Genomic DNA, 17,051 nt, shown 5'->3' with positions numbered 1-17,051 from the left:
AATCACATTTTTTGAAAATTTAATCAGTTGTTGAATTTTAACAGTTTGTCAAGTTCGCCTTGCACGTTTTCATGCTGAAAACGTCGTTTTATCTTTATTTCTCATTACATAGTGAAGGAAGATCGAAGACGATTTTTTCAGTAGGAAAGCATGCGAGTTGAACTTAGCCTTGAAAACACGGCTAACTTGTCAGTGAGTCGTACTACCGCCACTTCTCTTTAAACATGGCGCCTCTAACGGAGCTCTTAGAACTAACAAAAAGTAACGGTTCTTTTCACGATACCACTAGATGGCGCCACATAGTCCATTAGCGGGAATAAATAGTTGAAGTGTCGTATTAAAGTTTCTACTATGAATTTCCACAGTTCCAGCAGTCAAAATCAAGTTTCAGGAAATAAATGCATTATATATACATGGACTTAACGTAAAATTCTTCTCAAATCTTTTACCCTTGTCAGAGTTTTGAGCCTAAATATTATAACAAAAGGTAAGAATATATTGAAAATATATTTTCGATAAATTTTTAATTGTAGAATTACAAGATGTATTAAATAAAAGTATTGTTTTATAAAACGTGTTCTCATATATCTTATAATTTCGAAGATATTCACCTACAAGCAATTTTATCGCGTTATCCTCGAAGAGAGTTATTTGAACTTCTTAAACGAAAGAAACTCCTTCTACGAGAAAAAGAGAGAGAGAGAGAGAGAGAGAAGATGTACATGTGGAAAAAAACACGTGTCTTTTATTTTTAGCTGTTGTACATCATATACAAAAGCCCATAAAAATCGGTGAGGAACATTTCCAAATGTTTCCTTGTTAAGTCTAACCTAAGCAAACCGAAGTTAACGAGCGGACGAACGCAGAAGGCAAAGCAAAGGGAAGAGGAGAGAGTCCGTTTCGGTCGGTCGTGCTCGGAACTATTCGGCATAGCGGAAAATGACGACGACGGCGGCGACGACAGCGGCGACGCTGGGTGGCCAGCTGTTTGTTTTGTTTTCGGGCATGAGATTCACGTGACAGCCGGCGGGTGTTGGTGGCGGCACGCGATGACTACGACAACGATTGTTACAGCCGCGCGGATTGGTCAAGGCGATGCGCTTGCCGCCGCTTTCAGCCAATCGGCAGGGCCGTAAGCATGCGGCGCTCAAAGAGAGCGCTGCTGCCGCCGTGGTGAGCGTTTGACATCGATAAATGCGTGCGAGTGCTCGCGAAGCGCGGAGGTGTTAGGCTGTCGCTCGCCCGCTCATTCACTCGCTCGTTCGTCCGTTTGTTCGTACGTTCATTCGTTTGTTCGTTCGAATCATTGTCGCCGTCGCGTTGTCGCCTCACTCGCGTTATTCGTCGTCATCTTCATCCTGCCGCTCGCGTTCGGCATTATTCGCTCGTCCGATTAGCCCCCTTCCCCCCTCCCCGCCGCCACCACACTACCGCCGCTGTCGCCGCCGTGTGCCCCTCCGCCCCTGTGGGAAACATATCTACGAGAGCTAGTAGTGCTGGGCAGTGCTGGTCGTCCACAACAGTGCATAGGCACCGCCGTGTCGGTTTCTCTCTCTCTCTCTCTCTCCCTCTCTCTCTTCCCCCCCTCCCCACTATCTATTTATCTCTATATCTATCTACCTATCTCTATCTTTCTCTGTGACCGCTCTCGATTGCGCCTATCTTCTCGCGTGAATACACGCTTCTTTGTCACGGACCGTGCCAAATGTCATCGGGTGGACCTTAGGCGCATATGCATACGTATGTATGCATACGTAAATACACATTGAGGGGCGTGAATGTATGGATGTGTACGTGTATGTATTGTGCGTGCGTGCGCCGAAGTAGAGAGACATATACGCACACACGTATGTACGGGATGCCCTGTACGCGACGAGGAAGCGAAGGGACCTCAGCTGGCGCATTCTAGTGGACGTTCGGGTAAAAACTGCTACTTCTGTTGCGCGAGAGAAGGCGGCTAGGTCGTCTGCCTGCCTGTCTGCCCAGAAAACATTTTGCGCGTAAATACCCAACAAATCACGCGCGAAATTTTCTCGCAAGCAAAACTGCGTTTCGTCGCTAGCTAGTGATTAGCAACATTTGCGCGCGATACTCAAACATGGAAAAATGAAACGCAAGATCAAAACGTGCGGGGGGGATTGCGCCAATCATTTGCACGAGATTTGCTAGTGCACAGGATAATACGTAGCTTATCAAGCCTTGCGTAGAATATACACGATTGCACATATTTCACGAACAAAACGTAGACGAGGCTTTCAGGCGTAACAAGCTTTACGCGCAAAGATTGTTATTCGGGTACCTTCATTTGTGAATTATCAGCTGGTGCGCGTTGCATCCTGTAACGATCAGTCACGACTCGCATGGCAATAGGTCCTTCCCCCTCCCCGAAAAGTCTGAAATGGAAAAAGTCCCGTACTTACGCGTTACATATCAGAGATGTGTCTTTGTGTTTAATTGCCTTCGAACAATGACATCGGATGTTACGTGACGTGCACGACATTAATGCGCGCGACAAAATGAAGAAATCCGTTTTGTGTACATTTATACTGTCGATGAAGCAAGGGACCGGTTTGAAGGACAAAACGGCCTGTAACTATGTGTTTACATTTTATTGTTTACTACGAGACATTTGGTGTAGTTCTGAAAAGGTCCACCCTCCGATTCTCATGAAACTTAGTGAAATTATTCCAACTAATCCCGAATGAACATGTTCAAAAGATTTCTTCGCGCAAATGAAAATTAAAACAATTGAGTCGTTTGTTTAATTAGATTCTTCTCATTATTCGGCATATAACGAATATAAAAAGTCGTTCCAAGTCACGGGAAAATGAATACGAGATATCTTTCGTATTTTCGTTCTGATCGTAACATGAAAAATAGTCATCAATCGATAACAGAAATAAACTTTTGTCCATGCTCGCGTAGTAAGAAACTTCATTTCCAAGCATATGATAAATCTCTTTCTCGCTCGCTCGCTCGCTCAATCGCCTTTTCTATATTTATCCGTCTATCGTTCCATCTTTCTCTTTCTACCTATCTTTTTCCTCGAGCTGTTTCTGTTTCCGTTTTGCTCTCTCGCTGTTTATTTTCCTCCCATTACGCGACCGCGCGTAGGCGTATTCTCTCTTTCACTCGGTCTCCTCTCTCTCTCTCTCGCTCGCTCTTTCTCTTCGTGCGATGTTTCGCACGGCGCGCATATGTATGTGTGTATGAGTATGTATGAGATGTATATACGCATCATCGGTACCGAGAAGCGCAACGCCAGTGCACCATGGTCATACAAAATACACCAGCCGTCATAAATGCTTTAACGTTCGCTATTTGTGACTCGTGATTGCATTTTCCAAAAAGGAAAGATATTCGTGCGTAGTTTAAACTTTCGACATTTATGGGCACAGGAGGAGAGAGAGAAGAGAGGAATCGGATTATTAAAAAGCACTAAAAAATTATACAAAGCACGTACGGTACTGTATCAAAGTATATATAAGAGTCGCATAATTTTCTTTATCGCATAACGTTCTTCTTTCATTATGTATGCTTAAAAGCAAAACGTCTTGAACACATTTTTTTCGATGCATTTAAGAACACTGCCGATATTTAATAGAAGAATTTATTTTCGAAGCAATTTTCGCAAGATAAATTGTCTTATCGGATATCGAATGCGTTTCTAAATATATCGAAAAAAATATGTTCGAATCTCTCTGTTTTCGAATGTATACGATACATGGGATCGCTGCGAGAAGGAATCTTGCACGTCAACGGCGGTCCTGATAAACGTTTATGACTTTACGGCGTTTATCATTTATGTAATTATATTCTCGTGTGCTTTGGGATACACTTGATGTTTCGTCGAATCGCTAATAGCTGTATTAAGTTTTTCGTTCGAGGGTAAAATTATAAAGGTCAGTTTCAGTAACGTAGAGCGCGACATATCAAAACACTTCAAAAAGATAAAAAGTCGACGGAACGATTAATATTTACTATTCAAGGAAATAGGAAGCCATCGGAGCGGTTAAATGATTAATTATAGTTTTTCAATAAACAATGAGCGCGGCAGGGTTAAAAACCTTTCGAAAGTTACTCGGGTTCATGACCTTGATAAAATACGTCAAAAATCATGGTTTTCGTTTTCCTGTAGGTATAGTTTTACCAATTTCGACAAAATTGCATTCATCTTATAACGTCAAAGTAGTAAGGATGAATGCGACTGTGCATGTGGCTTCACTTCAATCCATTGTCCTCCTCCAGTGTACTCTCGCCGACTAGTTTGAACGGTGCTCGCGATCGGTTTTTTCTCGTCTCTTCTCGCGATCGGCTTCTCTCGGTGCTGTTCGTGAGCAGCTTTTCTCGACAGTGCTCGAAGAAGCGCAGTCAGTCGCGCGGCACTTTCGTATCAGTGACGGTTGTTGTGTTGTTGTCACCGATTACGCTTGCACAGATTCGCGAGAGTGCTCAGCGACCGATAACCGATGATGGTAATCGGCCTCTTCTTGTGATTTAGTGTAATCTTGCGGTGAATGTGGTGATGCGCGGGTGAGGAAGGAGCAGCAGGAAGCAGCGAGAGAGAGAGAGAGAGAGAGACACACAGAGAAAAGTACACCACAAGTGCCGTGGCAGGAAGGAGGAACAAACGAAGAATAGGAGCAGTCCGGTTCATCGCGACTGCGTGGTGAAACGCACTTTTTCACGTGTTCAAAGAGACAGTGGACGATAAAGGAATATACACTCGGACGGGAGGATTCGAATGGAAAAGCGAATTTATTCCTAATCTCGCAGAATTATCAGTTCAACGGATGTGCTAACAACTCGAAAGCGAAGTGGAAACACGTAATCGGCGGGCGAAATTGTCAAGTGGAGTGCGAATCGGGAACGAATTTATCAATCCACGTAAAAATTCGCAACGACAGCTGACTGCAAAGAAGGGATTAATCTGAAATCGTCGTGGATTCTCATTCGCGCAAGTGTCGCTTGAAGGCCCTCCGAAGATCGAGTAAGAGCGAAGCAAAGGAAAAAATAAGTGCAGGACGCGTTTTGCGTATTCTCGTTTATTCGCTGCCGCCATCGCCGTTGCTGTCGCCGTCATCGTTCGCAAAGGATTGGGTGCACGCACGCTCACTCGGTGCGCGTGGTTATCGCTACTCGTGCAAGCTTGGTGCGCGTCGGTGCGTGAGTACGATTACGCAGACCGAAGATAACCGAAGCGCGGCGAAGTCGCCCGAGGCGGCGCGGTGGCCGCGAAGAGAGACCACGACGACGATCGCACTACGTATCTCGCGAACCGCCGCTCCCCCCCCCCCCCCCCNTTTTCCTTCGCATGTGTGTCTATTCTTTGTGAGCGAGTGTGTGTGTGTGTGTGCGTGCGTCGTGCGTGCGTGCGTGTGTTACGTCGCGCGTGGCGCGGGAACGCGCGGGAAGAGGAACGAGCATAAACGGAAGTTGCCAGGAATACGCCAAACCGAGGAAATATGAGCATTGCTGCCCTACTGCAGGCTGCCGAGTACATTGAACGAAGGGAAAGAGGTGAGTACTGACATCTTCTTCTGACCTCTCTTTGACCATTGTCAACGCTGTCGAACAAAAACACTACGGATATTTGCTTATGTATTTGATACGGACGAATAATTAGAGCACCAGTGATGTTAGAAAATAAGTTTTTTCAACAGTGAATAATATATAACGGACTAGTGTAGCTATATTACATTGTTCTTTGACGACGCGATCATTTTATTTGTTCCCTTAAGTAAATAATCACACTCACAATGTTCATCATTTTCAACAAATATACGTTACGAAAGTAAAAATTGGATAAAATTAGGTTGTGTCAGATTGGGGATTAGGGATTAAGTTGGGTTAGGTTTAGGATTAAATTAGAATAAGTTACATTAGATGAGGATATAATCATCGCGTGCAAATTGTCAAAGTCATAAACATGTAAGATGTAAACTTAAGTTGGAGAATAATGATATTCTTTGAAATTTAGATAATGTAGGCTTCTTTCAATATACAATTTGAAAAAGTGCGATTTCTTTGTTTCTGTTGGTTTTTTTGTTTGCACTTCTTCTTTTCCAGTGTCACATGGATGAATTTCTGTAATATTTTCAATATCCTTTTAATAAGAATATAATTTTTCATATATATGATAGGTATATTTGCAATCTTCTAAGTATTCATTATTGTCAAGGAAAAAATCACCTATTACAGTTAATACAAACAGTCTGTCGTAGGTTAATGCAAAATTTGCCAAATCAAAGTGCTTACAATTTACGCGAAGAGCATTGCGCGACGGGAAAGAACAGCGACGTGAGCCTCGCATTCGCAGCTTGTTAAGCTCGTTACAGCGAACGAGCGACGGACGCGCCGACATTAAGTAACGTTTTATTTTCTCGATTCAACAATTCACAGCGGCCTTACAGGCTACTTGAGGGAGTCGTGTGTGATCGAAATACGACCGAATTTTCCAAATTTTTTTTTTCTTAACATTTCGGACACTCTGTTACGAGTTTCAATTGTTATTCTTGAAACTTGTTTGAACGCATGCGCGAAGCGACATGAACCTAATAAGAGTTTCTTAACTTTCAATTTTTTGAATTTCCCGCGTTGCAGTAAGCGTCTATAGCTCGCTGAATATAACCTCACCTCACCAATCTAACGCATTATGCGTTGCAGAAGCTGAACATGGCTACGCTTCAACATTGCCGATACCCGATGATATGCGGACTATTACAAAGAGGCCAAAGACGAAGAAGTCCCAAGGCAGCAGGTTAACATTTGTTTAAAAATTTCTAACGTTTACTTTAAACATCTAATATCTATTTAAATTTCGTTTATGCTTTCATTTCGTTTCAGGATCAAAAATTTTCTAGCAATGACATATGGTCATTTTTGTTATTCCGTTTTTTGTGTTTTCGAGCTTTGTTACTGTTATCATCAGGATTTGGAAATTACGCGTCTTGCGGCCGATGTGGTTTTCCATCCGGGCAGCAGCAGTGCCGTAGGCCGGTAGACTGTTGTCCGTGCAGACAGCGTAATAAGGCATTGTTGCGACAATGTCACAGTCGGTATTCCGTTTTGGCTTCTGACAATAAATTCACGTCTACGGCACTGCTATTCGCTGTTTTCGAATTACCAGCGGATGCCTGAGTTAAAATACCGTTCGTAATTTGGCAGTCACGATTATCGTCGTTCAATTTGTGTTCTAATTGAATCGAGCTTTTACTGCTGCTCGAAGTTATAACGAGTGTTATTTTTCTGCTTTCAGAACAACGCATAACGAACTGGAGAAAAATAGGTAAGTGTGTTTTATAGATAATAATATGAGTCATAAATGATAATGTTTTTTCTCTGTTTTTCATTGTACGATCATCGAAGCAAAATATTGGAAAGATAATTGTTGTAAAAAAGATGAGTCAAGAAAAGTTAAACGTACAGTTGTGATACGCACGACTAATCAATAAACATTTTGATCCCAGAGTTGGACTTTATGTTGACGCATATAAATGCGATGCGTATAAATACTTGAAAAAATGACCCGCAAAATTTAAATTATCTTGGATGAATGTTCTAACGAAAATAAAATACTTATTTATTGGCGAAGATAGGAGAAAAAAATAATAGAGGAAAAAATAGGATAGAGTCACATTTCTAATATTATTATCATTCAGCTGTCTGAAGGTAAAAAAAAGTTCCACAGAATTGATAATATAAATGTGCGTTACAATGTTATGTAACGAAATACAGAATGTAACTGAGAACAGGCTTTTACATTGGCCGTTATGTGTCACGCCACCCCTTGTGTAACTTCCTCCCCCTCCCAACTCTTCCCTTCCTCTATATACACTTCCCCTAACTTATCCCCCACCCTCTCTACTCGCACTCGGGCTGCTTGGGTGTAAAAAAAATCGATAGCCCGCCTGCGACCGTCTTTCGCTTTCCCTTTTTCTCTAAAGCAATCCCCATTCCCCTCCTTTTTTCTTTATGCACTACTAGCTGAAAAACTCTCACCCTCCTCTTCTCCTAAATATCTACGTCGTGTTTATTTTTGTTAAAACACCACCGACTGGAATTCTTTTGCTTTAGTTTGACAGTTTGTTAGTTGAAAAGTTGATATTACGTCATGTTTCGGTTACGTATGACCTGTAGAGCTTATGAGCTTGAGATCGGTCATTTTTATTACTTCAACGAAAAAGAAAAAAGGGAAGGAAGGTAAACTTCATTGAATAATATACTTTACGCCAATGTCTATGCCAATGGCGGCGAGTGTGAAAGTGTGCCGGTGCAAGTATGCATAAGTATGCAGCACGTGCGACGAAAAGCGTGGAGGCCAATGACACTCTGTCCTAAATTTAGCGCGTCGCGCCGTGGAAATAAATCCACGGCGAATCCTTTGCGCGTTCGACTTGTATTAGGCCCATTAATTTCTTGACAGCACACATAAGATCGAGGTTAAGATTGTTTCACGATTATTTGATATCTCTTCTCTCGAGACACCTTACACGGGTCCAGTGTAACACATCCCAGCGTAATGTTACATTGTCGTAATCAATCATCTTACGTCTTACATGAACATTTTTATTAACCAAAAGAATGGTATCTTGGGCAGTTTTTCAAATCGATTACTCTTGAATAAAAGTTCGATCGTCATACGTTTCTTTGACAATTTCTTGATATTTGACATTAATTGGAACATGGGCTTTAACGAGTAAGCCTAAAGTTGAAGTTTCTTGGAAGCATATATAGATCGCAGGAAGAATAAGATTCTGTTATCTATCGACGAACAGATAAGCAGTCGCTCATTTGAACCATTATGCAGAATATCAGATTTTTTCCAAACGGAAGATCGAGCCGTCTGGATGGAAAACGAAAGCTTGACAAATAGCCGCACTAGTGCGAGAATGACGCTGCGAGCGACGCCTAGGGTGGATTCCTGGCCCATTTGAAATGCATTGAATTTTTAAGCGCCATCCTTTGTGCCACCTCCGCCACGAGATAGCCAACTTCCGGTTCAGCTCTCCGCCAGTCTTCGGTCGGCTTTCCATAATTTTGACTCGAATCTTATCCGACTTTGCCCGTAGCTTATTAACCCCTTTGCGGTCGTTATAAAGGCATTACAGTGAAAACTATTTTTGTCGCAGTTAATTAATAATTGGCATCTTCGGGGAGTATTATATCTCGTATACATCGTGATGTCAATTGATGAAACACAAGGACTCACACTTAGGTAAATTTAATCCGTGAACGATCGGATGCACGCGCAGACGCATACAACAGAGTATATCCTCCACGAGAGATACACGGGGCGGGATGCAGGCCGGCTTTGGGGTCAAGGACGACTCGACTGAGTATACCTTGTGCGCACCTCTTTCGATCCTCTAACGTTTGGGAAGACTGACGGATGTTCCGACCTTGGTTATAGTCGCGTTGTAATATCCATCCACAGTACGTATTCCAGAGGTAGATTTAGCACTGAAAAACAATGAAAACGTTCATATGGTAATCGAGTGTTACGTCGTCGCGTTAAAGCCTTACCAACGTATTCATGAAACCTGTAAGTTCAATTTCACGAAAAATAAAGGAACGGCAATAAAACACGACTTGGTTCTCAACCAGTCATTTGTATCATCTACCTACCCGGAGGATATGATCTTCGTGAGAATATTTCACGTGAGGAAAATGTGTCTGGCAGAAGTTTAAGCATATGTGTATTCAGTATTTAATTAGCTTATCTTCTTGTAATTGTTGTTAGTGAACACAACAATCAGCATCGTCGAACGATAATATCGAGCTTTGCTCGAGTCTCAGTCACTAAAGAGCATCACGATTCCAAGGAATTGGAATTCCAAAGAAAGCGAAAACAATGACATATAATTGAAGTTGCAGCGCGTGCTGTACAAATTGTACAACGAGGATGAGTGCAAAGACCGGAATGAGAAGCACTGCCTAAGAGAGAATTCAAGGTGAACGAGCTTCAAAGTGGCGATAGTGAGCTGCGGAGAGACGTAGAGACAAGCGAAGGGCTTGTAGAATGCCCACGCCGTTTGTGCGTAGAAAATACGGGCCCTTCCACCCTCACTGTTTTCCCTATACCTTGGTCGAACAGTCGGGTAAATAATTACATCGACCATGCAGTTTTCACGATCTCATTGCAAATTATATCTCGCCTAGCTCAGCTGGTTCCTTCGCTGAAGATATTCGCTTGGCGGTTCCTCACGTGACTTTAATATATCGTATCTGAGAACCGCAGAATGGAATCGGAAGCGCGTGCACGCGTTTTAATAACCGATTTTTCCTTCCGACACCTTTCTTCGATGCGCGAAGATTAAGGAGATCGCTTTCCGCCATGATGAAACCGGAGAGGTGCCGCGTCACGTGAGATTATCGCAGGGGTGCGCGCGTTCACTCCGTACGTGGATACGATCTCGTTTTTGGATGACGAGCGTCGGCCGAGGTTTGCAACAGCGAGACCTATTATTGTTCGATAATACAGTGCATAAATGCGTACCTGTTGGACGACGGAAATGGCGGCGAAGAGAGGGAAGAAGAAGGGGAGGGTGCAATGAAGATCGAGCATTTATACGCTGACTGGTTTCCCGTAATTTTCGGTGTTATATGAATTGTTTGGCCGGTGATTGGGAATCGCTTTGTGGTCGAACAAAGGGAAAAGGAGAAGAGGCGAAATGGGAGGATGACAACGTGGCGTTAATTATGCGTTAACGGCGTTCAATTAGTATCTCCCCGCCACTTTCCCAGATACTTTCAATCGGTATCTACGAGTACGATTATGTACAAAGTATGCGTGACTACTTCAATTTGATACAAGCTTTTCTCTAATTAGGTAGACCAAGCACACGCATCGATTAACATAATCCCGACGCAAGTATAATAAGAGGGTTAAGAAAGCAATCTGTGTGCAGAGAGGCATGTCATTATCTTAAACACGATCGCTAACCTCTTCGCAAGACAATTTATGATATGTAAACGAGGTTTCCTTATCTCGATCGGATCTTCGATAAACAGAAAATGACAAACAAGATACCATTTACTCGGTAAGATGTGTTTGGTGCAATTATCACAATATATCAACGCTTATCGATCGGACGTGAATTTGATAAGCGAGTCGTTGTCATGTCTGACTGTGATTTCAAGGTGGAGGTCGCATTCGATTTCGAACTCGTTCCTGGGACTGATACTACGCCGGACGGAAGCCAATTCGATCGACCTCGCTTCCATTTCCATCCGGAAGTGAGGACGCGATGAAGGGAAATCGAACGAGAACATTCGCGCGTTATATACCTATGTACAAAACGACGCCTTTCAAGCGTGACAGTTGAATATGCTGCTTTTTAGAAGAGAATTGCAAACAAAAATTGTGACATTTTCCATGAAAAATGTATATGCGTGTCAAAATATATTAGAACATGCACACGTAAATGCACTTACCAATGAATTTAGAAAAATCACTGTTTGTTATTCGCGAATACATCTTTCGGATATCCAACATTAGCGGTAGAATAGGTATGAAATCCCATCGACAACCAGTCCAAAGTTAAATGGTCGTATTTTAGTCGAGGCCATGATCTAATCACGTGATTCTGCAGGCGGGCGATTCGAATCGCTCGGAGAGCGGATGATATGAGTCGAGTCAGCGAAAGCTTGCGCAATACCTGACCTATTGTGCTCGTTAGGGACATTCGAGATCGGCTATTGGACGAAACCTCCTTCCTGCCATATCATCCTACTCCTCCCACTCACCCATACTCGGCCTTCTCACCGCAACGGGGATGACACGAAGTCCTCGGAGATATCCTAGTCGCTGAAAGGGATTGAACCTTCAGGTCCGGGAAACCCCATTTTCGCCACGCTGAAGGACCTCCACCTAATTCTATGGGCCAAGAATCGCAGGATTTAGAGCTGAGGTGCTCTTTGGGGATTCCTTCTTCTCTCCTCATCCCTCTTCCATATCTCCCGCTCTCTTCCTTAACGATCAAGCGGGTCTTGCGAAGCCAGCAAGAACGCTGGGGATCACGTTTTGTCCATAGATTCGCTTTGGAAAAGGAGTCTTATTTAAGAAATTCCTAGGAAATTGAAGGGAAACATGACACATCGGTATATCCTTGCGTAACAATCCTTTAGTAGTGATTTTCGAAATTTTCACACCAAACTTCACTAGTTACAATTGAAGAATTAACGCAACGGTCAATTTTTCTGTCTCTTATTTGACTCTTTTTTTTTGCTTCATGTTGCACGATTAATACGAGTACACAATTCGAAAAGTGCAATGCCAGCTTCTTTCTCTCTCATAGACGTAAGACGGTAGATCTTTATTTAAGTTCTACGCTACTGAGCGCACTCTGTGATGTGTACACCGTGCCGTTGCAATTGCGTCGTCGCAGAGTGCATCGAACCCGAGTGTGCGCAGGTGAAAGTGAACCGAAGGTTCTCTTGTGCATTCGTTTTGTGCCGGACGAGTGGAATAACATATAAATTTTTGCAGATTTGAATAGCTCCCTGAAAAACGAACGTCTATTTTAAAAATAAAAAAATTGTCATCCGCGTTGTTAGAGTATAGTTGAGGAAATACAACGAGAAATATCCCTCTGCTAACGGAATTTTGTTTTTGTCGGGAAAAACTAGTATTGCTATTTCTTGTAATTCTGAAGAAATTTACTCGCAATACTTATGTAAATTATGATATATTTTCGCGATAAGGATGTTTCCTAAATTTGAACGAAAAAATAGAGGAGAAGGGATGAAAGGGTGGTTGAGAACTATTTATCACAGTTGTACTTTTCAGACTGCAGCGAATGTTGCATTTGACCTGGATCGATCTATAAAGACGTTACATATAATTATCGGAGCCCACCTAACGGTCGGACGTGCTCTAACGAGTAACTAACTGTATCGTTCTAGGAAAAAAAGCACATCGGACAAGAAGTTGAGTTAGGTTAAATTAAATTGTATGCGCTTATTTAAAAGTGCATATGCGTCAAAATAAAATATGAAAAAATTCCAGGATAACATTAAGACGTTGTAAAGATATTTTTTTAGAGACAATGAGACGTCTTTTAGACACACGTGTTGCTTGAATTGTTTTAGGAATATTATTTTTGAGAAATAACATTTTTCCAAATAAGAAGTCGCAAAATTCATGAAGTTGACCGAAGAAACGATAACGTAACGATAGTATTTCCTTCTTCTGTTGCAGGAGAGCCCATCTTAGGACTTGCCTCGAAAAGCTGAAGTTGCTAGTGCCGCTCGGGCCTGAAACCTCGAGGCATACCACGTTGGGCCTCTTGACTAAGGCTAAGCGTTTTATCAAGGTAAATGACCGAGTCAATTTGTAAAAAAAGAAAAAAAAATCGAAAACATGTATATAAAATGTCGAGAAAACGCAAAAAAAAAGTAAGTTATTCTTCCGTCCACTTTAGCATATCGCGATTACCTCCAAGGTGTGTCCTCTCGGCAATGTATTGTTTCTTTGTATATGTGCAAAAATTAAGAGATTGGCCGGAAACAATGACACATAGTGTGCCCGGAGAATACTGCAAAGCACAATATGCAAGAGTAAATCCAGCAGCTATTACTCACAAGTGAACTTGGTTGGTTTGAAGAACCTGGAGGACCGTGAGCGCAAGCACGCTATACACAAGGAGCAGCTGTCGCGCGAGCACAGGTTCCTAAGGCGACGGCTCGAGCAGCTGACGAGCCAGACCGGCCTCCACGGCCTTCACGCGCTCCACGGCCTCCACGGGTTAAGCTCGAGCGCGCCGACCGGCTCCACCGCCGCCGCCTCCGCGGCGTTACTGTCCAAGCGGCGCAGCATCTCCGAATGCTCCCTGGGCACGGCGTCCGTCAGTTCCACCAGCAGCTCCCGAAACTCCGACAGATCCGCGGGCAGCCCTTCCGTCTCGGAATCCGGTGAGTATCTTCTCGCGCGTTACCGTCTTCGTGTTTCCAAGTGAGAGGGTGGTATTTGTCAGCATTCACGCATTTATACGTGGACTCGTTACGGACGAATCATAACGGGTCCTTCGAAAGTTTTCTCCAGTGAGGTTCGCGCGGACCATTTCTCACGCACGCCACGTGACCGGATAAGTACTGACTGACCGACCTCTATGACTACACTTTGCATTACGGACTTATTGTAACTGCCTTTATGTTGGAACACATGATTGAAACTCAATCGGAACCGATGGTGCGTGCAAATAGGCCGCATAATCTGTCCGTCCGCCCGGTGAAGCCGGAAGTTGATAGTTTAGTAATTTAGCGCTCTAGCGTTCGCAGCAAGGCCGTTGATTGTTTTTGGTCTACTCGTCCAGATTTGTCTGGAACCAACCTAAGATAGAGTCAGGTTAGATTAGGTTCAATTGTCACGCGTACAAGTTTCGTACCTTTGAAAGGCTTAACTTGGCCCGAGCGAGCTGAAAGTTAATTACCACGGTCGGGATAAATGTTACTGTTACCTACCGTGACTCACCGCCATCACCACCTTCTTTTTTCTCTCTCGTATGTTTCTGATAAACAGTGCAGCACGCAACAGGGTCGCGCTGCGCCATTCGTTATCGTATGATAATGAGAAATGATTAATTGAGAGGGAAACCGACGTGCAATTTATTTTCACCCGCTTTGTCCCCTATAAACATTTGATATGCGTCCATTTTTTGCATGAGAGAAAACGTTGAGCTATGCTTTCGACACCGCACATTCGACGATGAAGAAGATTAAATCAAAACTGTAGAATTTTTCCTGAAGGAACTCTGAAGCCTATCCTTCGTCCTCCTTCCCTGTTTCGAACGTCACTGTTACCTGGACAGGTTGGCGATGTCGGTGACGCAGGGTGGAAGGAGGATGGAGGGAGGAAAGGAAAGGTGGTAGTGACGAGGGCAGATCCGGTTCGTTCAGTGTGACGAGAATAGAGGCATGTTATTGATTATGGAAAAATACCCTCAGCCCAGAGAGGCACGGAGGAAGAGGGAAGGGTGGCTCGCAAGTGTGGTCGACACCCCCTTCGTCTTCTTCGCTGTGGTTGCCAGCGGGTATTGTGGCTATTGTGTACATCCACGGTCTCTATATTTGTTTCTCTTTCTTCGTTTTGTCGTATAACTTTTTCTCCCACACCATTCCTTCTGTTCGTTTTCTTTTTTATTTCGATAGACCATCCGTCAAGGTTTTCCTTTTGCACTAATTTTTTTTTCTCTCTATAAATAGATGCCGCTGCCCTATTTGCTGTCTCCGTTGATGTGTTGCCCACTACGCACGTGATCACATCTTAATTGCTCGAACTTAACGTGATTATTTGTCTTCGTATTCTTCGCTTGCCAATGTCCGGTATCTCGTTTCTACATCGTTATTTCCCTTCGTCTGACGGAATGACGTCATAGTAATGACGCAGAGCACCGTTTTTGTCTTTCCTATCTTTTGGTGGGACTGTGTCTTTTTACAATTTTCCGCCAAATCGCGCGATTTTATAAATATTTTGTATTTTATTATATTTGCGCAGAGATGGTCGGAAAGCAAGAAATTATTTCCTCGATTTCTTTCGTTGTCGCTCTCACAATATAAGGAACTAAACAAGAGTTTATATTTTCTGTTGCAGATGAAGTGGACGTGATTGGTTACACGAGCAACCAATCGGACACCGACGATCATAGTAGCGTACAGAGTAGTAGCGACAGCGGTGTCGCAATGTCTACTTCCAGATTGACCCTTTCCGAGATGATGGACAATCTTTAGGTATCCATTTAATTATCTTCAAGTTTAACAAATATTTTACACTCTACAAATAATGGAAAATATAGACCGAGAAGAATAGTAGTCCTAGCATCGCCTATTATTGAAATTTTATTTTTAATTCCACTTGTTAATAGCAATGTTATTTTTGAAAAATGTTGAAAAATGTCTACTATACGTTACCCATTCTTTTCGGTTATAACCATAAAACAATGATTAAAACTCTGTATTCCAAATATAGGGTGTCCATTACGGGTAGGACGTAAATCGAGAAGAGAGTAAAAAGTGAAAGAAAAGGGAAGACGTTACAGAAGCAAAAGAGGGATGGTAGATGTTGGACAAATAAGTTCTCATGTTGCTTTCTCCATGCTGTTTGCAGACACGGCGCGGTGGTAACAGAAGAAGAAGTTGAAGAAGAAGGAGGAAGAGGAGAAGGAAGAGCAAAAGGGAGAAGATCCATCGTGTACGAAGATCGACGACGCGATCATACACACACAAGATATCGATTCACACACACACACACACACACACACATTCAAGTGCGCACGCATATTATACATATAGAGATTCGTATTCATACAACTTTGTCCTAAAATTGTTTGCAAGGCAACGTTGAAGGAGGTTTTTGAGAGCTCGCTAGTTTGTGTTCGTGATTTTGCAAAGCCGTTCGTAAGGTAAAAGAGCCCAGAGGACGTCTTTCGCCTGATATAAAAGGAAAGAAGAGAATAGAAGAAACGGAAAATCTAAATTTGGCGAAATAAATACATCGTCAATAATTTTCAAAATTTCTCTGCAAACTAAACTAGAATATCGAATAAAGGGGGGTAGGAAGGGACAATAACATGATACTCAAGGGGGATGAATATTGATAAAAGTCAATGACTTTCTGGAAATTGCGAACACAAATCCGAGAATTCGAATACATTTTTTAATTGAAATTCGATAAAATATGGCTCACAACAGAGTGATGGATACTTTAAAACAAAGTTAAGCAAAAAAGAATTGCAAAAGCGGGGGAAGAGAAAAGTGGAAGATACAAGAAGATTAACCTAAAAAGAAGAAAGAAAACATGAAAGACAGGAGAAAATAAAGTAGAGGGGACTAGGAAGATAAGAAAAAAAAAGAAGAAAAAAGTACGAAGGAAAGGAGAAACTTCTACCGAAGAAGGCCAGCGAAATTTTTCGGAAATTGTGAGAATAAACTGTAAGATTCGAACATATTTTCCGAGCAAAACAACAAAAGAATGCGGCATACAATCAAAAGAAAAATAAAAATAAAAAGCAAATTTGAGAAAAAAGGGAAGGAAGAAGTTAATTTTAAAAAAA

At 42.5% G+C, this 17,051-nt stretch overlaps 1 protein-coding gene across 9 annotated transcripts; it reads left to right on the top strand.

The window, feature by feature from the left end:
- The first annotated feature begins 1,187 nt into the window (after nucleotides 1-1,187).
- Nucleotides 1,188-17,027, top strand: LOC106747601 (max dimerization protein 1-like). Of its 9 annotated transcripts, none has more exons than XM_014625267.1 (8): nucleotides 1,188-1,276; nucleotides 4,502-5,520; nucleotides 6,667-6,760; nucleotides 7,259-7,288; nucleotides 13,202-13,316; nucleotides 13,608-13,914; nucleotides 15,593-15,729; nucleotides 16,106-17,027. In XM_014625267.1, exons 2-7 carry the CDS (start codon nucleotides 5,466-5,468, stop codon nucleotides 15,727-15,729), a joined length of 738 nt encoding a protein of 245 aa, XP_014480753.1. In that variant the 5' UTR covers nucleotides 1,188-1,276; nucleotides 4,502-5,465; the 3' UTR covers nucleotides 16,106-17,027. The 9 variants fall into 9 exon arrangements, with proteins under 9 accessions (XP_014480753.1, XP_014480758.1, XP_014480755.1 ...); XM_014625272.1 differs by having other exon boundaries at nucleotides 1,237-1,272; XM_014625269.1 differs by lacking the exon at nucleotides 1,188-1,276 and adding an exon at nucleotides 1,283-1,540.
- Nucleotides 17,028-17,051: the final 24 nt, after the last annotated feature.

The sequence above is a fragment of the Dinoponera quadriceps genome, unplaced genomic scaffold (assembly GCF_001313825.1).
Source record: "Dinoponera quadriceps isolate SergipeBrazil2010 unplaced genomic scaffold, ASM131382v1 scaffold1395, whole genome shotgun sequence".
Lineage (NCBI taxonomy): Eukaryota > Metazoa > Arthropoda > Insecta > Hymenoptera > Formicidae > Dinoponera > Dinoponera quadriceps.
Note: the sequence above shows the minus strand (reverse complement) of the source record. Positions and strands in the feature narration are given on the sequence as shown.